The sequence below is a fragment of the Strix aluco genome, chromosome 3 (assembly GCF_031877795.1).
Source record: "Strix aluco isolate bStrAlu1 chromosome 3, bStrAlu1.hap1, whole genome shotgun sequence".
NCBI classification, from domain to species: domain Eukaryota; kingdom Metazoa; phylum Chordata; class Aves; order Strigiformes; family Strigidae; genus Strix; species Strix aluco.
This window is the reverse complement of record NC_133933.1, coordinates 106,712,903-106,739,337: the sequence shown is the minus strand read 5'-3', so window position 1 is coordinate 106,739,337 and position 26,435 is coordinate 106,712,903. Positions and strand designations below refer to the sequence as shown.

At 37.5% G+C, this 26,435-nt stretch overlaps 1 protein-coding gene across 3 annotated transcripts in view; it reads left to right on the top strand.

Annotated features, from left to right (window-relative positions):
• AGPAT5 (1-acylglycerol-3-phosphate O-acyltransferase 5) overlaps positions 1–25,298 on the top strand; it is a 58,237-nt gene extending 32,939 nt beyond the window's left edge. The window contains exons 6-9 of one of the 3 annotated variants that reach the window (XR_012622671.1): positions 7,004–7,165; positions 20,908–21,031; positions 21,125–21,360; positions 22,754–22,883. Coding sequence is in view for 1 of the 3 variants with exons in the window: in XM_074819925.1 (XP_074676026.1) it covers positions 7,004–7,165; positions 20,908–21,031; positions 22,754–22,979 (512 nt within the window). In the remaining 2 variants the exon portion in view is untranslated. Of the gene's footprint in view, positions 1–7,003; positions 7,166–20,907; positions 21,032–21,121; positions 21,361–22,753 lie in introns of all 3 variants that reach the window. The other 2 variants (XR_012622670.1, XM_074819925.1) reach the window with 2 other exon arrangements.
• The last annotated feature ends 1,137 nt before the right edge of the window (positions 25,299–26,435 follow it).

The window sequence follows — 26,435 nt, the reverse complement described above, 5'->3', positions numbered from 1 at the left end:
TCATGCTGTCTGAAATACTGTTTTTGACATAAGTGTGTGTATACATTTTAGTAGTTTTGCAGAGAGGAAGTATGAAAAAGTTTGGAGGGGGGGGGTTGTTTACTTTTACTCTCCATGGGCTGGATTCTGTTCTGAAGAAGGTTCATTGGTTTAAGCAGAATTATTGGGCTGAACTTAATTACCTGGTCTTAATGTGACCAGCTGATGAGCTGCATCTCATATCTTGATGTTCTTTCTAAGTAAACACCAGTTTTGGACACAGTTACTGCTTCTTTACGATTGGTCCTAGGACCAGTTCAACAAAAAGAAATTAGGTTGACATCCAAAGGAATATCTTGACATTGCTGGTTTCAACTATTACGTCTTTCCTCAGTGGTATGAATATATAAATAAATATTATGTGTCTATGAATAAGATGGAAGGATATTACACAGTGAAAGAATTTAAACGTGTTTGAGGTCACCCTTGAAAGAAAGGCAACTTTTTAAAATACTGGTAATACTTCATCTTACAGTTTGTTCTGCCATAGGACTTGGGTTCTACACAAAATCTTGACTCCTAGCAAGAGCAGATGGTTTTCCTCTTTCTGAAACACAGGCAAATCAAGCACACGGAATAGATCCAATAGATCTGGGTAGATGTGGGTATGAGTAAGTTAAGACTGAAGGCTATAAAGCACAGAGAAACTTCTAGGGAAGGAGTGGGACTGCGTCCTTTCTTACTATTTTTAGAAAGAAATAAAGGATACAGTAAAAAATTAAAACCATGAGTTGGTCTTTCCAATTTGTCATTAACTACCTTGCCAAATTCAAGTTGAATGTACTGCCAGGTTTTTGTTTACTAAAACCAAGGAATGCCAAAAGCATCTAGAGGTAAAACTGATAGAATTAGGGCATTAATATTCATGGTTTTCATGCTGGATACATGCGTATCAGCCCTCAGCACTGATAGGTTTGACACAGCAAAACTTTAATTTGAGCTCTATTGTAAGTTCTGTCCACATTTGTATTCAATGCGATACTGAAAGTTGCTTACTTCCAGGAATACTGGTTCTGTGGTGATGAACTGAAAATGTTGTTATCTAAGGGTAATGCTAGTACCCTCAGAAACTGACAATTACTCATTCTACATGTTTTACAAGTGGCAGAAAATTCCAGTCAGATCAGATTCTTACCCAGGATAGAACAGGAAAGATTTTAAACTCAAAATACATTTGTTTGATTGCATTGGGGAAGGAAAAATGCACTTCCTGAAGTTTAAAAACAAAAGCAAAAATTATCTTTCAAGCTAAGTTGTTTGATTATTTGTGCTAGGATTAATGCAGGAGTTATTCATAGAACAAGTTAAATTCTGTGGAGTTCAGAAAATTAATTGGATATTTATGTTTGTTGGCCAAAATAGCAATATTTGCTGGGGTTTCACAGCCACAGTAAACCACATAAGCAATGTTGCCAGAATACCGGATGAAGACATGTGTCAGGTTTTCTCATTTCTATCGGAGGCAAATGAAAGCCCCCACTTCCAAGCCAATGTGCCATGTAGCTGGATTTGAACCTAATATACCTAGTTGTCCTCTCCTGATAGAAAGTAGGTGGCTGTGTGAGATGATTCCAGCAATTGCTACCAAGACAGGCTCTCTCTTTCTCCGAGTTTCAGTATGGTTGGTGACTGATGTGTTTCTAATAGGACATCTTGTAAGATTCTCATAATCAAATTAAGTATTTCTTCCTCTGCTCTCTCAAAGATCTAAGAATGTGACAGCATGTGTGTTGCCCCTTGTCTCCCGAGCTTTTTGCCTTCCAATTTCCTATATTTAAGCATATAGCCAGTAATCTTAGTTTAGAGTTCGCTTTAGTTTTCCATTGTGTGGGAGTAGTCAGCTAACATGATTCCCATCTTCAAAATCTTATCAGTCATTCAGTTGACTTACCTATTGGTGACCCCATTTAGGCTCTGATCTATTAGTTTAGGCATCTTAAAAGTGCAGCAATTCTTCCACACTAGTCAGTGGGCTTCAGTTGCTGAGTCCAGGAAATTATAATATATAGGTGGCACTCATTTTTTCATAGGGATTTAACTCTAATCTTGTCATAATGGTAGAAGTGGTGATTTTTTTTTAATGTATGTATTTCAAACTGTAGATCTTTTGAGGCTGGGTCTTTTTAATGGTACTGGACTACAGAACAAAATTTCTACAAAACCCACAAAATACATGATTATTATTTCTTGTACCAGCTTCTGGTATAAAATTTGTTCCATTTATATGTTCCCAAAATATGTATGTATTGATTTCTAATCATTTTCTAGTAGTTAAACCTTTATAATATTGCAAACGAGCACAAATTTCTTAGGTTTAGCAGGATATGGATTTTATCCAAATGTTAAGAAATGGCATTTTAAAAACTTGAAAATAAATATGAATAATCCAAAGCCCTCCTACTATTGCTAACTCTGAAAAGTCAAAGAGAAAGGAGTAATAAGCTTGTTAAATTTAACTTGGTTTGCTTTTGCTGAATGAAGACAAAACAGTCTTCCCTGGTGAAAGTCATTTATGGAATTTTGTATTAATGTTTGATTTTTAAGAAAGGTCATTTAATCAAGCAAACATTTCAGGTATTCATTTATTATCTCCCTTGTTTTTATGCAGAGAAGTTGTAAATGTTTTTTGACACTAAGTTTATCTTGACTAGTATCATGCTTTCTGCTAAGATGTTTGTACGTGCAGGATATGCTTATCTCAAAATGGCTTTTACAGATCATGTAAAAAAGAGGTATTTCAACTGACCTAATCGAAAATGTTTCCCTTCTAGATCTTGGCACTGGTTTTAGATGGTATTTTAAAGCAATCTGAAGTATTTAATATCCATAAGTGATATTTGGAACCGTCTCTAAAGAAAATAGCTTTTGGTGATATTTTTTCCACACACTTTTGTGTAAGCAAGCTTGAAGTAAAAGTGCACAGTGACATGTGGAAAGGAGAATATAATTTTAAAAGAGAGTGGCGTGTGGATCCTGAGTAGCATTTGAGAGATGTACCATTAGGATGAAGAAAGGATTTCTGTTATTAAAAGTCATCCTTAGAAAATTAAGTTTAGGAAAGTAAGAAGCTACCTTGTATTTCTGTAGATACCCATCACAACAGACAGTGTACCAAAGTTTGGTGTCTCCCATGTTTTGCTATGGGATGGTCATATTCTTCATGAGGGGATTACTTGCACTTCTTATACTTTAGTTCATGGTAACAGAAAACACTTTTTACAAGAGTATGCAATGTTTTAATACTATTATCAGTTGAGTGCTGTTTATGTAAGTTGGTGGAATACTAGCATACAAATGGGTGAGCTCTCCCACCATATATCATTTTATACATCTAATTCTGGACTTTGGTTTAAATAAGTAAGGCTTCAATCACTGGGGGCATTCCAGAAGGCTGGTGGGAACTCGGTGTTGGGCGAGTACTTGAGACACCCCACGTAATGCAAAGCTTTCAGTCTAATAGCTCTACTGCACACAAATACACATGAAAAAGGAAAAATAAGGAACGAAAGATCTAATTAGTATTGAAATCAATTATTTTTCACCCTGCTTTCAGTTGTTGTATTACTGTCAAGTAACATGGTTTTATAGGGGGGAAAAAACCCCTCAGACTGATTCTGACATCCACTTTCAGTGAGCACATAACTTTTGTTAATGAAATGTGGTCATGCTCACGTAAGACACATAGGGTATTCTTAATTCAGAGCTGGGGTTTTTTTATTCTTTTCATTTAAAAATGTGTGTGCACGTCAGGGGTACAAATATGACTAATGGGAGTCCAAGTCTGAACACGTAGATGGTTTGCCTGCACAGTACAGCTCTATGAGGTTTTGGCCTGGATGAAGGGAAAAGGAAGAGCGATCTTCTCCATAGAGTTGTATTCAGTTATTATAGATGTAACTTCACCCTGAGAGGTTAGATAAATGCTGTTTTGTTTGGTGTTTTCTCTTCATTTGTGTTTAGATGAAAAAATCAATCCTATAGATGTTAATGATTTGGGCCTTTGTACTTCCCAAACTAAAACCTTACTTTATTTCATTCCGTTTTCTTGCAGACTTTCTGAAGTAATTCTGCATCTTACTGTAGTCTAGTAAACAGATGGTATTTGAAGTACCATTGCACGCTGTATTTCCTCTGATTTTCACATTATTTTTCTTTTTTTATGTCTGTTTATCATTTTAAAGTTAGCTAACATAGTAGAGCAAAGCTATAGCATTTTAAGGTAGAGTATTACTTTATTAGACATCTAGTTAATTTTCTTTGGCATTTAAAATAAAATCTCATGACCTCAAATACTTTGACGGAGAGTCCTAACAGTGTTGCACAATATTAAAAACAGTTTAAGCACAGTGTGTTTTGTGAATTGGATGCAGGCAGCTTGCCAAGGTAACTATACTGCAACTACTTGGGTTTAAATTCTGTTATGTTGATTTTAGCAAAGATCATCAAATAATTGCAAGAATGTGTGGTTAATGTTTTTATAAAACGGATTTTTTTAAAAGGATGTGCTGAACTCCTGCTGTTGCTGCGTGTTTGTCATGCACTGGAGTGTTTCTGAATAGTGGTTTATGGACTTTCATTATTGATTTTAATTAGATGAATAGTCATTTTGTACTTAAACCCTTCAAGAGTTCCGTGGTAGCACATGGAGTAAGAGGGGCTTATTCTACAGTGCCCTTCAAAGATTGTCACTGACCATCCTCATCACCAAAATTGGCCATGGATTCAGAAAACTCAGCACTGAATAGTCTTGGATACCTAAATTTGTCTAGAGGATTTCTCCTTTGTCTTCCCCACAGTAATAGTTTGGTTAAGGGGAAGATGAGTTGGGCAGGAAAGGAATGGCAGTGTTTTTACAACATGTTTGGGAAGTTGGCTCAGCAAGAGCTGTCTTGAGTGTAATGTCCACACTAATATCGTTGCTGACACAACACTAGAATATTCAGTGCTTCATTTACAGAGTAAACATTTGGAAACATAACATAACTAGCTGTTTGATGTAACAGTTCACAAGCTAAGAAAACACTACCACCATGTTATGCTTAAAAATATTTACATGATCCATATAACATTTTGCATAGACAGTTACTGCTATTGCCGGTAAAGCTTAGAACAATGACTTCAGAAGGAATGCTAGTAAATAACCTTTTATCTCTGTGTTCAGACAAGGAGATTCTTAGCAAATGTTAAGAAATCAAGATAATGATTTATACTGAAATTTTCAACTCTAAGAATGGTAGAGCAGTTCAGAAACGAGCATTATCTTACAGTGTTCAGTAGATATTTTCATGATTTTAGATCAAAATATGTTTTGCCCAACAAGGGCAGTACAAAATTGGGACATAATATAGTATCTTTCTGCTTGCAAAATCAATTCAAAAGATATGAAAAGCAATACCACAGTACTTTGGTTTAGAAAAAGTGCTGCTTCATCTATCAGGAACCAATAGCACCAATGGATGGTTCATTAAAAATGGACTGAAGAGTAAGCCAATGAAAAATAAGACTAGAAAGGAATAGTTGCAATTCGATCCTGATCTTTGAGAAAGATACACATCCTATAACAAAATAGTGAAATTTTTTGCATAATACGCTTTTTTCCCTAGAAGCACTTTCAAGTAAGTGTGGAAGAGCTGTGGTCAGATCATGAAAAGGTTTGGGGGTTTTTTTGTTTCTTTTCATTTTGAGAGTCAGTGTATATCAAAATTCTGGAAATAGAACAAAGTTTATACTTTTGAGGCCAGTGTATTTGTATGTTCTTAAGTATTCTCTAGGTGGAAGTGGTAAGCTGAAGTAAATATAGATATAAAATACTGTTAAGACTTGCAGAGTGGTGTTAAACCTGTCATTTTTGTGTCCTTGACATACCAATCTCTGTGTCTTGGCCTGGGTGGTTAAAGACAACAGTTGATTTCTGTGACTATGGATTTGTTAGTAGCCAGGTCAATTGTAATAGGTTGTTTGCAGGGAAACAGAGAAGATTTCCTCCTTGCTGTCAGTTGTTGGTGCTGTATTTTCCCCCTCCCTGTGTAGTTTTCTGCTCGGATGGTGAGTTGAATCAGCTGGTGGAAGGGGGGTGCCAGAGCAGTATAAGGTTAACAACAGGAACAAGCACACAGAAAAGAGCAGTAAGGGAAGCAACTGCAAGGATAAAGTGGAATGTCCTATTTTCTATAGTGGCATGTCATTGCAGTGGGCTGAAGTTGTCTTGAGTCTAACTGCTTTCCCCTGTTCTTCCTCAGAGTGAGGACCCTCAGAGTAACTGTATCTAATGTCCCAGAATGTGCCATTAGGAGAAAGAAGCAAAAGCAGGGGAAGCTAGAATCTGTAGTAGAAAATAACAAAACATATTGAAATTTCTGATAGCTTGCTAGCTTTGGAGAAACGTAGCATCCTGTTTAAGCATGTGTAGTTTAAGGCAACCACTCTTGTTACCATGGGGCAGTATTAGGATTCAGTATGTTGACGAAATTGGTTTGGCCTTTGAAAGTAAAATGCTGGATGAGCATTAGACATGCTTAAAATGATCTGTGCTTATGCCTCGCCTACCAAATCTGTTCCTGATACAGAATTTCAGGAGGTGATGTCCTGTGTGTTTAGTATTTTTCAGTTAATTTGCTCTTTCTTTTTTTACCTCAGTTGGACAAACATGAACAGTGAAGAGAAGTGCTGTTCCATTGCTTACAAGCCACATTAAAACCATCACTGCTTCTAGAGCAGGAGCTGTAAAAAGGACTCTTGTTGAGCAACCTTTTTGTCATTAATATCCTTTAGGATTTCTGTTTCATCTTCTACATGTGTTCAGCATATGCAGTGTGTGCACGCTCTCTCTCAATTGAGAATTGAGATTAAAAATAAACCTTTTGTGATTTTGAGTAAGGGTGCTACAGTTCCTTGGCATGATGTTTGTTTTGTGAATGTAGTCCAGTTTTCTTTCAAACACTGTAATTATCTTTTTTCCCTCTAGGACTTGCTATATTAAAGCATGTGCTAACGCCACGCGTGAAGGCAACTCATGTAGCCATTGACTCGATGAAAGACTATCTGGATGCAGTGTATGATGTGACTGTAGCTTATGAAGGTACTGTGGACCACAAAGGGCAAAGAAAACTGGCGCCATCTATGACAGGTGAGTTGATGTATATTAGACATGTTACAGCCATATGCTTGTTAATACACAGAACCAACTTCAGGTGCTTTGTAATGCTCCGAAGATAATTTCCGCAGTGTTTCAGCCATATTACCATACCTCAGTAGGGCATCGTTCATCAGTGACTAGGCTTTACAATAGTTACCTGTGACATTCCTGCCCTCCCTTCCTTATTCCATGCAGAGAGTATTTCTGTAGTCAGATTCTGCATACAAGTAGTCTTTGGAGTCAAAATGAACTTGAGGCCATAGGCAGCAGATGCCATTTGCCTTCATATTTCTTCTAGCACTGGGATTTGGCGTCATCATAAATTCTCTCTTTCCCTCTGCTGTGCTACATATGTGTACATGTGATCTAATTGCTGAAATGCATGTATTTTAAAGGGAAAATGTGTAGTAATAGTATTTTACTGGCAGTTCTTCAAATTGCTACACATAACCATAATCTTGCAAACATTTAACAGCATTTTATGCAAGTGGGCTTCACTTGCACACCTTAAGAGAATGGGGTAAATTAGTTGTATATTCCTTGAGTAATCTAACATACTACAGACAGAGAGCTTCAGGTTTGCTATTTTTTTTATTATGCTTGGTGGTGGATTGAAATATCTTTTTAAGTAATTCATTTACCTGTGTTGTCACTGGAGGGCCATATGTCATCTCTCTTTCCAGTTGTAGTTGATGTGTTACTCAGCCATATCTGTGCATGACTGACTGTTGCTAGTTGTCTCAAAGTGGTACTTTTGACTCTTTTGCACTACTGATACCAAGTGGAAAAAAAAGCCACAGTAGTTCCACAGAGCTGTTCAGACTTTTGGGCAAGAGATCAGTGTTGGCTGAGGGACCTGCAGGGAACTTCTTAGATAACTCTTCACTTCTCGGCTGGCCCGGTGTCACTGGGACTTGTTCCTTCTGCTGCTAAAAATAGTTCGTAGTGCAGCGGTTTCCATGTCACTTCATAAGCAGGTGTAAGTCCTTGAGGTGGTGTAAAGTTTGCATGAACTCCTTCCAGGTGCTAGTTGTTTAGAAGTTCTGGAATTGTCTATTTTTACACTTTCACCCTGTTTAAAATTATTCCAGATAGGTAAGCAACAAAACTGCTAACACTGTGTATTAATTCAATACTTGTGTTGTACTGTAAGGTCTTAGGATGGTTTTATTTTATGTATGTTTTGTTCCCACCAGGCATTTTTTATGGCTAAATATCAAAAGTTCTTTTTATGATTTAACATTTTTTATTTATAAATTTCTTTTGAACTTGATCTTACAGACTTTATTATTTAAAGTTTTTAATGTGTTTTTTTTAAAAAAAATACCTTATAACCCTCTTACTTCCTCAGCCTCTTTGAAGACTGGGCAGCTTCCCTCTTGTCCTGTCATCCAACTCTCTTCAAGACCCCCTTCAAAAAAATAGGGTTGTTTCCCCTTCCCTGCAGCATATCTTGTTTCGTGACTTAATTATTAGGCAGTTTCAAGCATTCTCATGCTGGACTTCTCACTGCCTGATGGTTAATTAAACTATTAAAATGTCATTACCTAATGATAAGATGGCAAATGTTCAAATTCCTTATAAGACCTCTTCACCTATTGAACCTTCCAGTTTGCATGAAGCATGATATAATTATGGAAAGGGAACCAACAAACTGAATTTCCCTGTTGACTCTTTCTTGTGTCTGGTGTCAAGTGGTAATCAAATGGTTTGGGGTGCCTGTTCCACATCCAGCCTTGTGGAGACTCCCCAGCAGGCAGTCTAGGCATATCTTTCAGCCACCCTTACTATTAGGGCTGGGTAATTACTGTCTCAGCCTTGGGTAAAAATAAAGGCAATAACACAGAATAAAGTGCAGCCAACCAGTTGTAACCCATTACAGAGTAGATAAATGAAATATCCATCCAGGGCATTCCATGCTATTGTGGCAGTCACATGTATTCCATATAATATAAATTATGTAGGTTAAGGACACTTTATAAATTACAGTGTGGAACATAGTTGTCATTCTTTTAGGCCCTACAGACATAAAGTGGAAGGAAAACAATTTCTGTTCTAAGAGGTCAAGATCATTTCACCATTTGTTATGCAGAAGTCCAACAATTGGTCTGTTCAGGAATATAATATGACAAGAATTGAATTACACATTGTTACACATTTGAGATTTTTTAGCGTTATTGCTCTTTTACAGCACAAAAATGAGTTATAAAATGTCATTTTCATGTGTGCATTTCATAGGAACGTTTCATATTTGTGTCAGTGCTGAATGAGAATTTTGTTTTTCATTCTCATCGGAATAAAATGGCAGTGCAATCCTGGTAATTTTTAAAAGATAAGTTTGACATGTCTTTTTCAATCTAGCAACTCTGATTGAAATTTATTGCATGGAAAACAAACTTCTGATAAACACAACTTTACTTGAGGACTGTATTTCCCATAGTATGACATTTCCCATGTGAATGAATTCTGAGTTCCACACAGATATAATGTGTTTCTTGAAATGCATTTTACTTCCAGTTCTATAAATCTCAGTTCCTCAGAAGAGCCTGTGCAGCTTCTGGAAAAACCCATATTTACTCAGGGATATGGTCAGCTCTTGGCTGCTGTCTCCAGTAGTAAACAGAGCAGGTTAAAAGGAATATTTTAGTGACTGTGAGTAATACCACCATGCTCTATCTGAGAAATTGTGTTAGTAAACTGTAAATGGGGAAAAAAAACTCTGAAGAAAAAAAGAATTGCATTTTAAATTTTGTAATATGGAGCTCTTAGTGTAAATAGCCTTTCTTAACAAAATTGGTTTTTTTTTTTTTAGTGCAGCAAGCTTAAATATCATAATGACTTGCTCAACAGGTTTAAAACAAAACATAGTATAATAGCAACTGGAAAATAGACATTCACCATCTTTTCTGCATTAGTGCTTTGAGAAGAACAGTGGATTCCAGGCACACCTGATAACATGGTACCTTTTTAGAGCAGGCAAATTATTATAGTATATCCTTTCAAATGTGTTGAACTTTTTGTCACTATGCATTTAAATGTTTTGTTGGCACTTTCCAGCTGCAAGTTGTTTGGTTTAGAAGACATCAAATTTGATTAGTCTTAGACAGGGACTAAGATTAGATTAGCTTTAGACAGGGATGTTGCTTTCCACTGTTGCTTCATATCCAGTTGTGACCAATGGATGCAAATTTTTCCTACTATTTATTTGTTATTCATTCCTTTTCATTCCAACAAGTTTGGATCTTGGTACATTTCCAGTGGAAGCTTGTCCTGCACGTGGCAGCCTTTCCAAAGAATAGCGATTTCCCACAGATTTCTCCCCTCTCACTGCTAAAGATGGTTTGTCCAGATCATTTATGACAGAATGTGATTGTCCTGCTTAGAGAGAACCATGCTGCTAGACCGTATTTATTTGTGGTTATTAGAATAAGATGCAAATAATCATATGGGCACTGCAGCACAGCTGAAGAGCATCTCAGATACTAAATGTTGGAAGAACTATTTACAAGGGAAAAGGAGGGGGAGAAACTCTTGTGCTGAATTTGTTGATATTGTTTTACTAGACTGTCATTAAGTAAAAAGTAGAAATAAGCTTGGGAAGAAAGAATGAGAACCTAGTTTTCCCTCTTCTGAATGAATGTCCTAAGCATTCACATCCAGCTTTGCGTGGTGTTAAGGGGCAGGTCTTGTGGGACGTGGGAACTGTTGTCATTCTTGCACCTGAAAGAGTGTTATCTACACATCTACATCTTTATTATTCTGCCTGAAGGCTTTAGCATAACCAGATGGTATTTATCTGACCATTGTAGATGAAAGAGTGTGTGAAATAGCAACATTTGACAATGATAAACACTGCATAAAAATAGCACGTACATGTAGACTCTGTCTTAAAGAAGTCAGAGGAATTCCTGAGAATTATTGATTCTGCTGTATATCAATTACAGAACAAACACTTTGAAAGCATGTGTATGTGTGTGTTTCTGAAAATCTGTACATCACTTTGATCGGTATAATTTGAGGAGGTTAGACTGACCTAACTTTCCTAGGGAAAATTACCCTTTTCAAATGCTTGCACTTTTGTTAGGACCCAGTTAGACAGTGAAATACAGGACGATAGAAAAGAAACTGGAGCAATAGAAACCAGTGTTTGGACTGTGGCCCAAATTTGATCACATCCATTGTCTTTCAAGGTCCAAAGAATGATAACAAGCACATGGTTATGGATATGTTGGAAGAATTAAAAAACTAAGTTAATAAACTGATAAACAGTAACAGACATGTAAAACAGTCCAAAGTAAGATTTATAGTGATGAAATCACTAATAATCTGTTCAGATCTCTGCTAGATGTCATGTTCTTATTTCATGAAAGAATATTGAAAAGCAAATGGCGATTATTTTAGAGCAACCAAAGAAAGCATGTAGATTAGAACTGAGGCTGGACATCAGCATTGGTGCAATTTGCATAAAGTGTGGGATGGCTTTTTAATGTGTATAGTAAATCTCACATCAAGAACTTGTCATTCTGCATCTGTTCAAGCAAAATTTAAGTAACTGCCTTTCACATTTCAAAATGTAAATTTTCCATTGAAGTATTTGGATGAATTTTTATAACAGCAGTAGTTGGCAACATAGTTCTGTGGTATTCTATCATACATTTTTCCTTTAAAGGAAAACCATGGGTTTATTTTGTGTAAAATTAACATGATTTGACCAGGCACCACAGAGTAAGTAAACTATTATTCAGTTTTAAACTTGTCCTCCGTAGGGCTAGATCTGTCATTTTAGAACCCCTGTAATTTCCTATTAAAAGTAGTTTGAGTAGCGTGAAAGCCTGTCTGTTAATTTGTGGATTACTTATTTGACATGGCACTTTGAACACAGATGCAGACATATGCATCAGTATTCTGCAGATAAGGACAGTCTGGGTAAAGGCAAAGTATTTTTATACCGTGACAATTAAACATTGTACTTCTGCTCAAAAATAATGACATTTCACTGAAGACCAGCATCAGTTTATGGGAATGTATGCAGGCCTTGCTGCAGTTCTTCATAGGACTCCAAAAATCGGAGAAGATGAAGGTCAGTCTGAGCATGAGCGGTACTTCTGCTTCTTTACCTATCTCAAAACAACTACTGAAGGTAGGTATCAGTAGCTTCCCTTTGGGAATTTGTGATCAGAAAGCACACGGTCATCAGAAAACTTCTGCTGCACAAAGAGAATTTTGAATGTATTTACATTGGAGATTCATAAAATTACCCTGCACCCTGGGCCTCATGCACATGTGAGAGGAAGCAATCAGCTCCCCAGGCAGCAGTTATGTACGACAGCTCAAGGAACTTCTGATCTTCATGCAAAAGTGTGTCTAAACCCTGAGGATAATGAAAACAACATTAATTTCTTCACACTGTCAGGTTTGGCCAGAAATATGTTGCTGTTTTGAAAGCCTGTGTTTATTTTTGCTTTTTTTGTGCATCAGAGTCCTTTTCTTCTGCTCTGTTTGTGGTACTGTTCTCTGTTTATCAAAACAGACTGGCTGAAGGAAAGGCAAAAACATTGATACTAGCAGTACTGGCATAGTTCCTAACAGATCCTGTTTATTTGCTAGAAGGAGCATTGTTTTGAACTGGTCCAGTCCTTGTATCTTTTCTTGCCTTTTTTTTCAATTGCATAGTTCAACTTTTTTTTTTTTTCTTCCCACTTCTGAAACTTTAAAAATGTTCCAGGGAAGACACAGATATCTCCCAAATTTGCTCCTTTTCAGTTACCAGTGGTGGGATACCCTTTAGATGTAATCCACAGACAACCTGATCCAGGTTCTGTTGCTGGCAGCCTATTGATCAAAACCATTATGCTTTTGTAGGAAACCTCCTGCTAACTTGGCCAACGTACAATATTCACAGATTGTTATAGAGCAGTGCAAAGGCCAGATTGCATTTGTTAGAATAACAGATTAAAGGCACTCAGAGATTGTTTCAGTGAACTATAATGTGCATGTACTGTGGGGCTTCATCAAATACCATCTTGTTTCAGCAAGACAGCTTACAATGACACTCTGCTGCTCTCCAGTACTAATACCAGTATAGAAAACTAGATGTACCATTTTCTAATAATAATTTTAAAAGATTCTTTAGATCTGGGCATCTTTAGGAGAGTACAGAAATGTGATTATTTACCCTTGATTTTGCAGGATTTGTTGAGCCACAGTTCTTAGCTACCTTTTTCAGAATTTTTTTTTTTTTTAAGCTGTCGTATCCTTCCCTCTGCTTCCCTTCTCCAAAATGAAAATTTGGCCTTTTTAATTTCTCCTTGTTTGTAATGCAGGTGCTTTTCCTCCTTAAATGTTTTAGTTGGCCTTTTCTCTGGCCTTCGCTGAGTCCACTACATCCTCTATGATAGAGACCAGAACTGCACATGGTATTTAAAATGTGGATTCACAATTGTTTTATATATCTGCAGAGTGACTCACTTTGCCCTGTTCTCAGTGTCCTTGCTGACACTACCCAGTATCTGAGGGGATCTGGGGCTGCTGCTGCACAATTAATTGAGAGGATGATTTCAGAGAAGGGTCAGCAACTCCCAAATTGTAACCACCAATTCCAAGTTAAGCATCATGTAATCAGGGTTTCCATTATTTTTCCCCATGTTTGTTTACGCTGAAGCTCAGCTGCCACATTTTCACTCTGTTTGCTCAAAGCTTTGAGGTCCTTTTGGAGTTCAGCCAGTGTCTGCCTACCCAAAAGACCTTAGGATCTTCTGAAAAAGATGTGACAAACTGGAGGGGGTTCACTGTTTGCTCCCTTCTTCAGCTCATCAGTCATGACACAGAATAAAACCAGTCCTAGTATCAATCCCTGGGGGACCCCAATTGCTGGGTCTTTTCCATCCTGAAAAGTGACCATTAAGTCCTTTCATTTGCTTCCTTTCTTTTAAGCAGCTTTTGGTCTATAAAACATCATTTCCTCTAATACCATGGCAGCTTAATTTCTTTAATAGCCTTCAGTGTGGAACCCTGTCAGAGGCTTTATGAAAATTCAAATACATCATATCCAGTGAATCCCCTTTATCCACCTGCTCCTTGACACTGTTGTAGAAATCCAGCAAATTGGTGAGACAGGATTTCCCTTTACAGAATCCACGCCAACTCTTCTCCAACAGACTGTGATTATCTCTGTGCTTAGTGATCTTATTATAGACTCTGTTATCTTACCCATGGACGTAAGACTCTTTGGTTTGTATTTCCCAGCATCATCTTGAGAAACTCCCCATTTTTCTGGCACAATGGCTGTTTGTGATGATAGGTTACATATCTTTGTTTTTAAATTCCACATTTGAGAGCTTTTGGACGAATGCTGTCTGGTCTTGGTGACTTCCTGACATCTAAGTTGTTTATTTAGTCTAATACTTTCTGTCTGTTTGCTTATTGATCCAGTTCCTTTGAGTGATCTGTTACAAAGAACGCAATGGGGGTAGGAATTGAACATTTTTGGCAAGAAAGAATAATGCAAACAAATATTTGAGCTTCTTTTGCATGGGCTTATACTTTACCATAAGTGCTAATCTTCACACCTTTGTCATCCGGCAGTCCCACCAGTGCCTTAGCTGGTTTACTGCTTTTAATATATTCAAAAAAGTTAAAATTGTTAGAGCATATTTTGCATTTTTCAAGTTCCTTTTTAGTCCTCTTGATTTTATGTTTACCTTTGGCATAAGTGGTTTTGTGGCTTTTCCTTATTTGGACAAGCTTTCCATTCCTCAAAGAAGAGAAGGTAGGAATAGTAGTAGCCTCCTTAATTTTGTCATTAAGCCATTCAGGTGGGTTTCAGACACACCCAGACGTTTTCCTTTGCAGTGTTATACATCTTTTCTAATGTAAAGTTGTATACATCTTTTTTAACAGCCTCTAAGCTGCCTTCTTTTGCACTGTTTCTTTAGGGAGTTTTGACACTTTGTCTTTCCCCCTTCATTACATAGTTCCTTTAATGCTGTGTTTGTGTGCTGGATTCGTTAAGAGTCTTTCTCTACAATGCTGAAATTAATTGTATTGTGGTTGCAGAGCACTTCTCACTAACACTGTGCACCACTCAAGACCACATCAGGAATAGCATCTTTTCTTGCGGGTTTTGCTAGTAGTTGTTCCAGGAAACAATATATATATATATTTTTTTTTTTTTTTCCTCTGGTGTTGTTGGGTTTTGATTTGGGTTTGTTCTGGTTTTTTTTCCCATCTACACCTTATCCTGGTGAAGCATCGATGCAGTTCAATAAAGGTATCTGGAATCTCACACTGCTGCTGTCTGTCCTGAACTTGCAGTTCGTAGTCTGGCTTCACAGTTTCTGGTCACTATTACCAAACTTATCAGGAAGTCATTTAATGTATCTATCTAACATATATTTTATTAGAGTCTGGGATTTCCATCCAGAAGGATTTCACTGTGCTTCTGTCTCCTTATTATATAAAGCTATTACACTTTATTTAATCCTTCATGAACACTCCCATTCCCCCATCTGTACATCCTATTCTGTCATTCTTGTAAATCTGGTAGCCTGGTAATGTTGCATGCTCCTTCAAGGCCACTGGGATACTTGCCTTACAGGGGTAATCTCTTGGTGCCAGTAATTCTTGTTCTCCTGTCTTCATGTTTAGGCTTATCATGTTGGTACAGAGGCACTTCTGAGTTTTCCCTCACGTTGAATTTTAGCCATATCCACCTCATATGTTACATCCATCTGAACAGGTTGCTGTTCCTGACCTTCAGCTTTCCCCATCTGCCAGTTGAAATGCTTTCTAACTGTCTGTTTTCATTGCCAGCACCCTGGCTTAGTAATGATTCAGGTGCATCCCTTTTCTTATCTCAAAAGGTCCCCCAGCTCCTGAGGTGCTTACTCCCTACACTGTGCCCCTCATGCATGTGTGGAGGCTCTAATCTCTGTGTGCATCTCAGGCCTTGCACAGGGGATTGGTGATACTTCTGAGAGTGCTATTCCTCAGGTCCAGGCTTGTCTCCTGTGTGCAAGCTTCAGTCTAGCCTGTACAACATCCCCTCCGTGCTTCCCTACCTCAGCCGTACCCACAGGTACTGGTGGTGCCTGCTCCTCTACTGGTCCCCAGGTTAACCTGTCTAAACAACCTTTGCTGTACCCTGGGTGTTTGCTTTCCTGTCTACTGCCGCTTTGCTGTACCACTTCTTTATTCTGTAAGAGCAAGCTGTGAAATAGTTTCCTGTCGCTCAAGGGGATGGAAAGCTTGAAGCTGAGAAACAACGCAGCACTTAAATTTGTTTGTTTTGCCAACTGATTGTTAATTTGGTATACGAAATAAATGAAAGTGGAGAGATGGGATTTCTTTCTTTGAGGAGGAGGTAGTTTACAAACTGCTTTGGTAGCTGAACACTTAAGTCCAGACTAATGAAAATTTAGAAAGTGGAGAAAGCATCTACAGTTCAGAGAGAAATGTCTTTGCTATCATGGTTTTACCTCTAAAACTATATGCACCACAACATGCAGTGTTCTGTTACTGAAGAGATGTATTCTTCTTACACATTTGAAATACTAGTTACTTAGAAAAAATATACGTTATTTAGATTTGAGTTTCCTGTGATACCATTTTCAATTTATCAGACATTACTGAAATCTGTTAAACAGGAGAGAATTGGAGGCTCTTTAAGTGGACACCTCTATGTCAGGCTTCAGTTTGTCCTTTCTTAATTTTGAAGGACGTTGGCAATAATTACATTGCAGTAAAAGAGCCGATGTAGGAGGTTGAAATCTGAGCTACTTTATTGCTGTAGTATTTAAAGTGCATGTAAAAATAGACTTCATTAGTAATTGAAAACCAGAATATCTGTTTAAGTGTAACACCACCGTCACAACTTTCTTAAGGGGCAAGGCAAATATTTGGAGTAGCAGAATGAACTTACATGGTAGCATTAAGGGGAAGGTGGTCTGAGGCCATTTGTATGTCCCTTCTCAGTTACAGGTATGTCTGTGCTTTGGAGCTTCTCTCCTTCCCCCACTTTCCCTGGTAATGCTGATAATTCAAAATCAGATTAATTGGCTTTTGAAGGTGAGGAGGTGAAAACTGGTGAAATTTCGTGGAAACCTCAGCAAGCAATACACCCTCTCAAAACATTCATTTGTAATCAAAAACTCTGTGGATCCAGTTCCTTTCCTGGAGGCTGTTGCACCCCCTTCGTTAATCCTCATTCTGCACTGAATCCTTCAGTCCTGTGTTAGTGTGAATCCTGTCCTGCAGAAGGAGGGCCACAGTGTCAACAGTTTTAAGAACAAAAAATGCTCAATCTACCTGATTATTTCCAATTCCTTCCTTCTGCTGTGGCTGGTCACTAGACACATTATAAACATTCTGCATGTGTATCTGTTATTTAGCCGGATAGAAAGTTTTATTAGGAAATTATCTCCCACACAAAAGTCAGTCCATTTGGCTCCCACACAAGTTGCTAGTGTTCATTTAACCCAAATCATACTCAGTTCTTGACTGACTAATGCTGTCCCAAATATAATGTTTGATTATAATGCATGATTTGCACTTACGTTTTGTCTTTTAAAGGAAAGTTCAGGCTTGTTTCTGCTGTTAATTGTAACAAATTCCGGCAAGTTTAGGGATCTGAAAAGCCTCAGATGTTGGCCTTAAGGGCTAGTGTCCCTGAAGTTGAATGTAATTTGCACATAATAAATTGCTTCAATAAGATTTTGTTCCTTAGCTTAATTACATAAGTCTTTTGGGAGTTAAGCTAATGTGAAATTAAGGGTCATGGGACCACCACAAACCTTTAGAGGTTGTGGTGATAACATCCAGCTGTTTCTTCTCAAAAACAACCTCTCAATATATTGTTCTTATCCACTTGTGTTCTTATGTGATTGCAGTGACATTGTGCACCTAAAAAAAAAAAAAAAAAAAAAAAAGGATTAGTTGCATTAAACTCTGACATGAATTGGATAATTAAAGACTAGTCTGATTGCCTGACTAGCTTGATTGCATGCATTCCAATGCCATCTGCAGATGTCCTGCATGCCCAGGCTTTAGATAAAATGGCCTTGCATCGATCGGTGGGAATCATGATCCTCTGTAGGGGAGCACCTGCAGTTGCAGATCGCACAGCTTTCAGCGAGGCTGTACCGAGTCTCAAACTGCAAGAGAGAGTAAGGCTGAGGAGAAGGGCATTGGGATTTACAAAGGTGGGAAATTAAGACGAAGTTTTAGGATCTTCAGATGTGGGGACTCAGTTTAGATTGATTGAAGACCAGTGTAGGAAGTAGTAAGAATCAACTTGCATTGGAGCTTGAACATAAGGTAGAAAAACAGCATCAATGCTTAAATATTTGTGGAGCGTTTTTTTCTAAGCAGATTTGTGAAGTTGCTACATTTCAGCTTTGGTGGGGGAAGGTGTGTCTTTTGAAAGCCTTATGGTCTTGTTCCTGTTTTGTTAGAGCTTATTATTGATAATGTACTCTGTTGCTGTCTTTAAATGACCAAATAGCAGTATTTTTTTAAGCAGCATAGTATTAGTTTTAAAAATATCATATAGCTATTAATAATGCTATCTCATCTGACTTAGGATTTTGCTTGGTTTATAAGTTTCCTTAATAATTTATAACTGAGATTATAAATAACATCAGGAAAGATTTGTTTGTTCCTATATGGAACAACCTGTGTGCTATAAAGCAAAAGAAACATACACTATACAATGCACAGAATGTTTCAAATATCTTTTAAAGCTGGATCTTCAGCCCTAGCTGTACATGCGTAGCACAGATGCTTTTCATAGGAGTCTAGTACAAAAAAGACCATATCATTTCACATCCAGGCATTTGTTTTCTGATACAGTTTTGCATATTTTTAGAATGTTCCACTTAATAGGTAATGGTGCTCAAAAAGAGGATTTGTACAACATCAGCGAACATGATAAGCATTTCAGACATGGATAATACATCTGTCATTTTAAAATATTAATAGCATGCTTTTAGGTGCTCATATAGTGAATGACCTTCATATAGCGGCCTGGATGGTATCCTCAGAGAAACAGACCTGGAAAATCCTTTCTTCCCATTAAAAAAGCAAGAGGAAAAAATCTGCTTTGAGATACACGAACACTGATTTTTTTGTGGTTAGCAAAAGCATTGCACATAATCCTGAAGACAGTGTCTGTACATACCATTATTCTGAACTCCAACTACTTAACTTGTGTGCCATCTAATAGCTGTAGCTGGGAGACGGTTTTACCAGAAACTTTTTAGCAACAGTTGTGTTTGCTACTCCATGGCTAAGAAGTGGATTTGTTTCTGGTTAGAGCCCTCAGCCATTTCTTCAGCTGATGGTACACGGCCCTTTACACTGCGTTGGGGTTCAGTGAAGGGCTCTCTTTGCCCGAGGACTAGACATAACTGCACACAGCACCTTAAAAATTTCTGCATCAAAATGCCATAAGACTTTACTGATCTCTTTATCTCTTCTCCTTCCCTCCCCGTCTACAAGCACACAGACACATTTGCATGGACGGGCTTTTAAAATTTGTTAAGGAAACTTCTAGCATATGATAAGGATTGCTTTCCAGCAAAGTCCTTAAAAATCAATAATCCTGTAAAGAAGAAAAACAAATAGGGGGATATGTGCTTTGGCAAACAATAATAAGGACGTACATGCAGTAACAATTATTTTGCACAGTCGTTTCTCAAGATACCTCCAGCAGTTATGGGTCAAAGTCTTCTATATATCTGCACTGCTATCCAAAAAATGTCAGCAACCTAAAGGGACCAACCTCGTCTGTGTTACATTTGTTGCCTGTCTGTATTGTAGGAAGGCACTTCTGGTCCCTCTTCAAAATACGAAGATTGTCCAGTTTTCTAAGGGCTTCCATCTTCATGTCATTTGTCTCTTTGTACAAGGATGCTATGGTTACTGCAATACCCCTTGCTACTGATAAATACAAATTATTACTAATACACAAATACTGGTGGGTTTTCCATCCCATGTGCAGTATTTTTACCACTTGTTAGTTGTAAGAAATCCCACAAGCCCATTTGAGTAATGGAGTTTTATTTGTAATTAACATTTGCTTGCTAATTTTTTCTGTGGACAAATGGAGGAAATGGGGGAACGGGATTGCAGTAGGGCTGTCTCGAGCTTTGTAAGACAGAAGAAAAATGAAGGGGTGCAAAATGGAAAGCAGAATTTTGTTCTGAGTCTTGCCCTATTATCCTTTTTAATTATAGGTTATTACTTAAACTGAAGCTCACTTCCTCATGGAGATACTTTGGAAGAATCACTGTGATTACAATTTTGTCATCCAGGAGCAAACAAAATTTAGATTTCAAAAAGAGCAAGCAAAAGCTATCTAATGAAAATTGCAGGCTGGATAACTTGATGGCATCAAAGTTATTGCATCCCACACTACAGAATGAGTAGATTGCTGCTGAGGTGCAAGTGTAACATTTTCAAGCACAGCATTTGATAGTTAGCAGGGTGCATTTGAGGACAATTTTTCCATGCTGCATGTGATAATGGGTCACCATTTTAAAAGTGTGTAGGCCAGATGGCTTCTAAGTTCAGTGGAGTGCTCAAGATCCAAACATAAAAAAGGGAGGCTTTTGAGAACTGAAGTTAGGCTTCCAAGGCACTTACAGCTACAAGATCAGATTTTTGGTGTATTTTAGCCAAATAAATGCCCTACAGTGTTTTTGTAACTCATTCCTGTTGTTTTACTGTCTTTTTAGAGTTTCTTTGCAAGGAATGCCCAAGAGTTCATATTTTCATTGATCGAATTGAACTGAAGGACATTCCAGAAGAGCAGATGTATATGAGGAGGTGGCTTCACGAACGTTTTGAAATAAAGGATAAGTAAGTAGCAATATGCAGAACTTTCTGTTTCAAGAAGCTATCTTTTTTCTTTTATATTAACAGATATGTCCGTGATTTCTGTGTTCCCAGCAGTGCAAGCTGTAGGACTCTCTGAAGAGAGGTGGTGTTGGTACTCCTGTGCATATTTTATATAATAACCTTGTGGTTAAACCTTCTGCTCAGGAGGTTGGGATTCCTGGGTTTTAGACCTTCCTGAGACTGCAGAGCTGTGAGTCCATGTTCCAGGCGAGACTCATATTCATCTGAATACTCTCCGTTTATCTTCTCGTAGCTGAATCATGCGCAGCCAGGAACTTAAGATGCCTGCGGTAGGCAAGCAAGCAAAAAGCAGTTTGATTCTAGCCTTGTAATCAGTGTTAAGTTACAAGTTAGAAAGGGGCAGGTCCTGATCTAATCTCTTCTGCCAAAATTGTTTATGCATCTTCCATCAGACAGCGATTGGATAAAAACACAAGTAACCCCAAGATCCCTACCTTCACTGGGAAATTAGGTGAAGTAGAGGTTTCATCTGTCCATCTTGAATCATGGTAGAAGTAAAGTGCCTGGCTCCATCCAGCATTTCCAGATAAGGTCACTAGTGAGCATATGCAACACATCATGGGGGACCTTGTGTTCTGGAAGGACTTTGTGTCTAAATGCAGGATTTAAGTATTGTTTGAGAGGTGATGGTTTAATTTGCCACATCTGATGTCCAGCTTGAGGGAGCTGAATCTGTTTACTTTCTAAATCCTTTAATACATTGTGTGAGATAGAAATTTCCCTGGTTCTTCAGGTATGTTCTGCTTTAAAATTGTTCTGCTGGTCTCACGCTCCATGGAAGTAAAGAACGGATTAGTTTGTCCTGTAATCTTTGAATCCATGTAAAAGTTAATATGACTATCTGTAAACATGGCACTGTTACTAAAGTGTCTTAGAAGTTTAGGATCACTAAGTAATATTTCTTTTCTTTACTTTTGAAAGGAAGAAAGTCTGAATTTCATTTTATAAACAAGGAACTGATACATAAAGTAAAAGGCTGTCCAGTGTCCCTGAAATAGTCTTCTGGTGAACACCAGCAAAACTGAACCCTGGTCATCTATGTCTCGTTGTGGACTCCTGTTGGCTGGGACCAAAGCAGTCTGTCAGGCAAATTTAGAGATACTCAAAACCCTAGAATTTTCAAATCCATTTCTTACTGGTTTTCAAAAACAGGAGGCAAAAAGTTATTACTAAACTAGTGCTGTAGCATTTTACTCTTGCACATTTGTCTTCCAAAATATTTAGTGTCTTGTGAGCCCTCATTATTTATTAGTTTATTTTATGGATATACTTTTTTCCCCTCCTTTGGTGTTCAGAGATTAACTGTGTGCTATTTTGTCCTACAATATTGCCCAGCACTCTGGGCTTATCTTCTGAATGCTGAATGAAAAGGATTCTTTTAAACTTTTATATTCGGCATTAAAATTGGTCCCCAAGGAAAATCTGCTTTTATTGCTTACAAGGGTTCAGGTTGAGTACTCGTGACATGCGACGTTACTTTGAATGCATCATACTCTTAAGGCATACTGGTTGTTTAAACGTGTTACAGATGAGCTGCTACGTAGTGTGAAATCATTTGTTAAATAAGGTGTGATTAGAAGCAGTGATTGGATGAAAGTTAAGTTGCTTAAAATTTCTTATGCTAATGTATAACCTTGACCATCTCCTTTCGTCTGCTTGTAGGTTACTAATAGAGTTTTATGATGCAAAGGATTCTAAAAGAAGAAATAAGTTCCCTGGGAAAAGTGTTCATTCCAAACTAAGCCTCAAGAAAACTTTGCCATCTTTGCTGTTTTTAGGTGGCCTGACTGCTAGTATGCTTCTGACAGAATCTGGAAGGAAACTTTATGTAAAAACATGGATATATGGGACTTTAATTGGCTGCCTGTGGGTTAGCATTAAACCATAAGCAGATGTTAGTCTCCAATCAGTGAAATGTGCAGTCTTTTCTTGCACATTGCACCAAACTTTTTCCTGACTTTATAGTAAAAAAATGTAAATAAAGCCTTATTGATTGAACATTGGAAATAATAGAATTTGTGACTTAAGCCTCTGTGTGGTTGGTCTGGGGAAAATAAATGTAGATTTTCAAATTTGCTACTGATTTTTTGCTGAAATAATGACAGATAAACTGAGTCATATAATAAATTGCTTTCCCCATGAACTAACATCCATCTCTATCTGCAGATTCAGTATGAGTAAGGATGTCTAATAAGGGTGTCTTAAGTGGACCTGTGAATGTATTTACAGAGATTAATTTAGGGTATATATTTATTCTTCTGATATTCATGTTGAATTTTCGTTACACTTCGGTGCATTGCAGCAGCTCAGTTGCATCTATCCCAGCTGTATCGCAACTAAAATCAAAACTTTCTCCTTTTTTTTTTTTTTTTTTTTAAATTTTGCTTTTCAGTTTTAGCTAAATACTGTGTTCTTTAAAAGCTGGCAAATCATGAGATGTTACCTGAAGCAGAATAAAATGTTCCTGAGAACTCCTGTTCATGGGGAAGAAGCTCTGTTTATCTAGTGCATGATTTTTGATTTTATTGCAGTATTAGCTGATTATTTAACATGTGCAAAAGATTAAATTTTACTGAGCAAACAGCTTATTTTGCGCACCCTGTATTTGTGCATAAAGGAATATATGCAGTATAATGAAATGTTAAGTTTTTGTTTCTGGCCTAACCAGACTGTAGCCTACCCTGTGTCTGCATTATCCCTAGCATCTCAAGAGTTTCAGCTGAGCTCACAGACCGTTCATGTGTACGTGCCATAAGCAGAAGTTTCCTGTTACCTCACGATTTTCTGGAAGCAAACTCTGTTGTTTGGGTAATGCACAGAATTGCTGTAACTTCATGAGCATAAGGGTATGGTAACGAGGAACCTTCAGATGTTCCTGCTAAATCCGAAGCATGTGCCTTTTCCTACTAATCTGATTTAGCCTGATGTTTCATCTCCATGCTGTAATATCACACTAGATTCTCAAATCATTCTAGGCGATGCAGACTGCAGTTGGATTGAAGTTACAGGGTTGATGTATAAGATTTGCACAATAGACTAGTAGTGAAAGAAATGCATATCCTATCAGTATTTCACCTGCTTGAAAATATACTTTAAAAAGCAAAATCAACAAACCCTTACTACCAGAAAGTCTGCGATTCCCATGGCTGGTATTTTTGTTGGGGAAATACCGTTTCCTGATATCAAGGGAATAGTCTATATGTACAGCAATGGGATTAGGAAAGAGGATGTATTTTATCTTCTTCCATTAGGGAATTGGACTCCCTGTATCAAAATGAAAGAACTAGAGAATATTTTTATATCACACTTGCAAGCTTTAAATGTGCATCTCTCTCTAGCTTCAGTACGAATTGTCTTGCTTTAGAGTCCATTGTGAGTTAAATGTCTCTTAAATTTATAACTCTGTTTTTTCAGATTCCACCATTGCCAGTTAATTAAAGATACTGCTTTTACTCTGTGGTGGTTTTTTTTACAGAATTTTATAGAGTAATTGCAGTTCCATCTTAAAATTATTTGGTACAGCTTTCAGTTTGCAGTTTTGTGTCCTTCCATAATGGATTTTGTCACTGAAGTTATTTATATCGGTGATTGATTCAGGATATGTTGATGAACCATTTTAAAAACAATGACTGGGAACAATGTTGAAAAACAGTATTGTTATGAGGCTGCAAAACCAGGAAAAAAAAAAAGCCATTTTATGTAACAGCCAAATGTGCTCAAATGTAGTTCTTCCTATTCTCAGCTGACTGTTTCCAGTGGGTATAACCAGAAGGCAGTGTTCCTATGTTAGTGCGATTTTTCAATCATGGAATGAAATTTTACTCTGACGTGACTAAATTTCTTTGTAACAGCTAAGAATAACATTTAATTAAGCATCAAAAATAAATGCAAACTGCTTAATTCATTTGTAGAAAAATAACTGCTATTTTGGAGAGCCTAATTACCACAAAATACTGGATCTCTTTTGCTGTTTAAGTACCAGGAATATAATTGACACAGTGCAACAAACAGGATGTTTATTTTGAACCTTATTCTCTAAGTTAATCTTAATTATTTTTTTCTTGCCATTAATTTATAAAGTTTTGAAACTGTAATTTGCTGATGTATTTGGCGTTGGGAGTATCACATGCTATTTCTAAATATGCACTGATATTAACTTGAAATATTTCTTCATTAAAATAAGAAGAGCCAATGCTCATTCAACTTTTCTGTCCTGTCTACTTGTTCAGTTTTTTCTGCACTTTTATGTTTGTAACTTTGGTTAACAGGAACTGCTTGCAAAAAGGCTACAAGTGTGGTTTTAAGTCCTTAACGGAAGGATTTGTCTGAGAAGCAATGAATGAAAAGAAACAGACTTTGCCTTTTTTTTCAGGCAGCTAAAAAGTATGTTAGAATCGATTTCTGCTTGTTCCAACACAGCACACCGCCAGGTCGTCTAGATTGCAATAGCTTTTCACCCATGAATACCTGCACCACTTGATGCTTGTTAATAATGTTCATTAATGTGCAGCACCACAGTTCTGACCAGCAATCGGGCACCGCAGCAATAGGCCTTGCACAGGCAACCCAGACAGAGAGTGTGGACAGACCCAGGGGGTGGGAAGAGGTATTGTAAACAAATATATGAAGCATACCTCAGTAGCAAATGCCACCTAAGTTTTAGTAATGTGTTAAATCTGAGAGGGACCTGTTTGTTTGAAAACTTTTTTTTCCAGCTGTATCAGTGCATCTGAAAATAGCGATTTCCCTCCACAGAAGTACTGCTCTGTTTGTATGCATAAACTATACGTAAACCTTTTATAGTCAGCAGCACCACCACTATGTGCTAGTTCCACAATGTTATTCTTGTTTTTACTTCTGTGAAAGGAATTGGGCTAGTTAAGGAAGTATTAACTTAAATAGTGGAGAACACAAAAAGTGAAGCGAGACAGAAAACTAAAGCACTGAATGATGCTACGGTGAAGAAATGACTAAGACGTGTGAGGGGCTCCAGCCTGCTGCAGTCTTTTGCTAGCTCCTCTGAAGCATTTTCTTAGTGTAATACCTGGTTTTTCTCCTTTCAGTAGAATGTAGCATATCTGTAAAACTCTCTTTTTTTAGTACTTAAAAACTGGCCCCTGATCATTTTGGCATGCATAGAATATATACACTTTGGGGGTGAGAGATGTAACTATTTTAGGTTTGGATAATGAAGGGGACCAGGAGCAGGTTTGGGAATTTTGGCTTAGCGCTAAAAATGAAAAAAGAGACTTCTCCCCCCACCACTTCCAAAAAAACCCCACTTTTAATGGCAGAAATTTCAGCCACACCCAGAAAGGCAATAGAAAACCAGTTAATAGGTTCA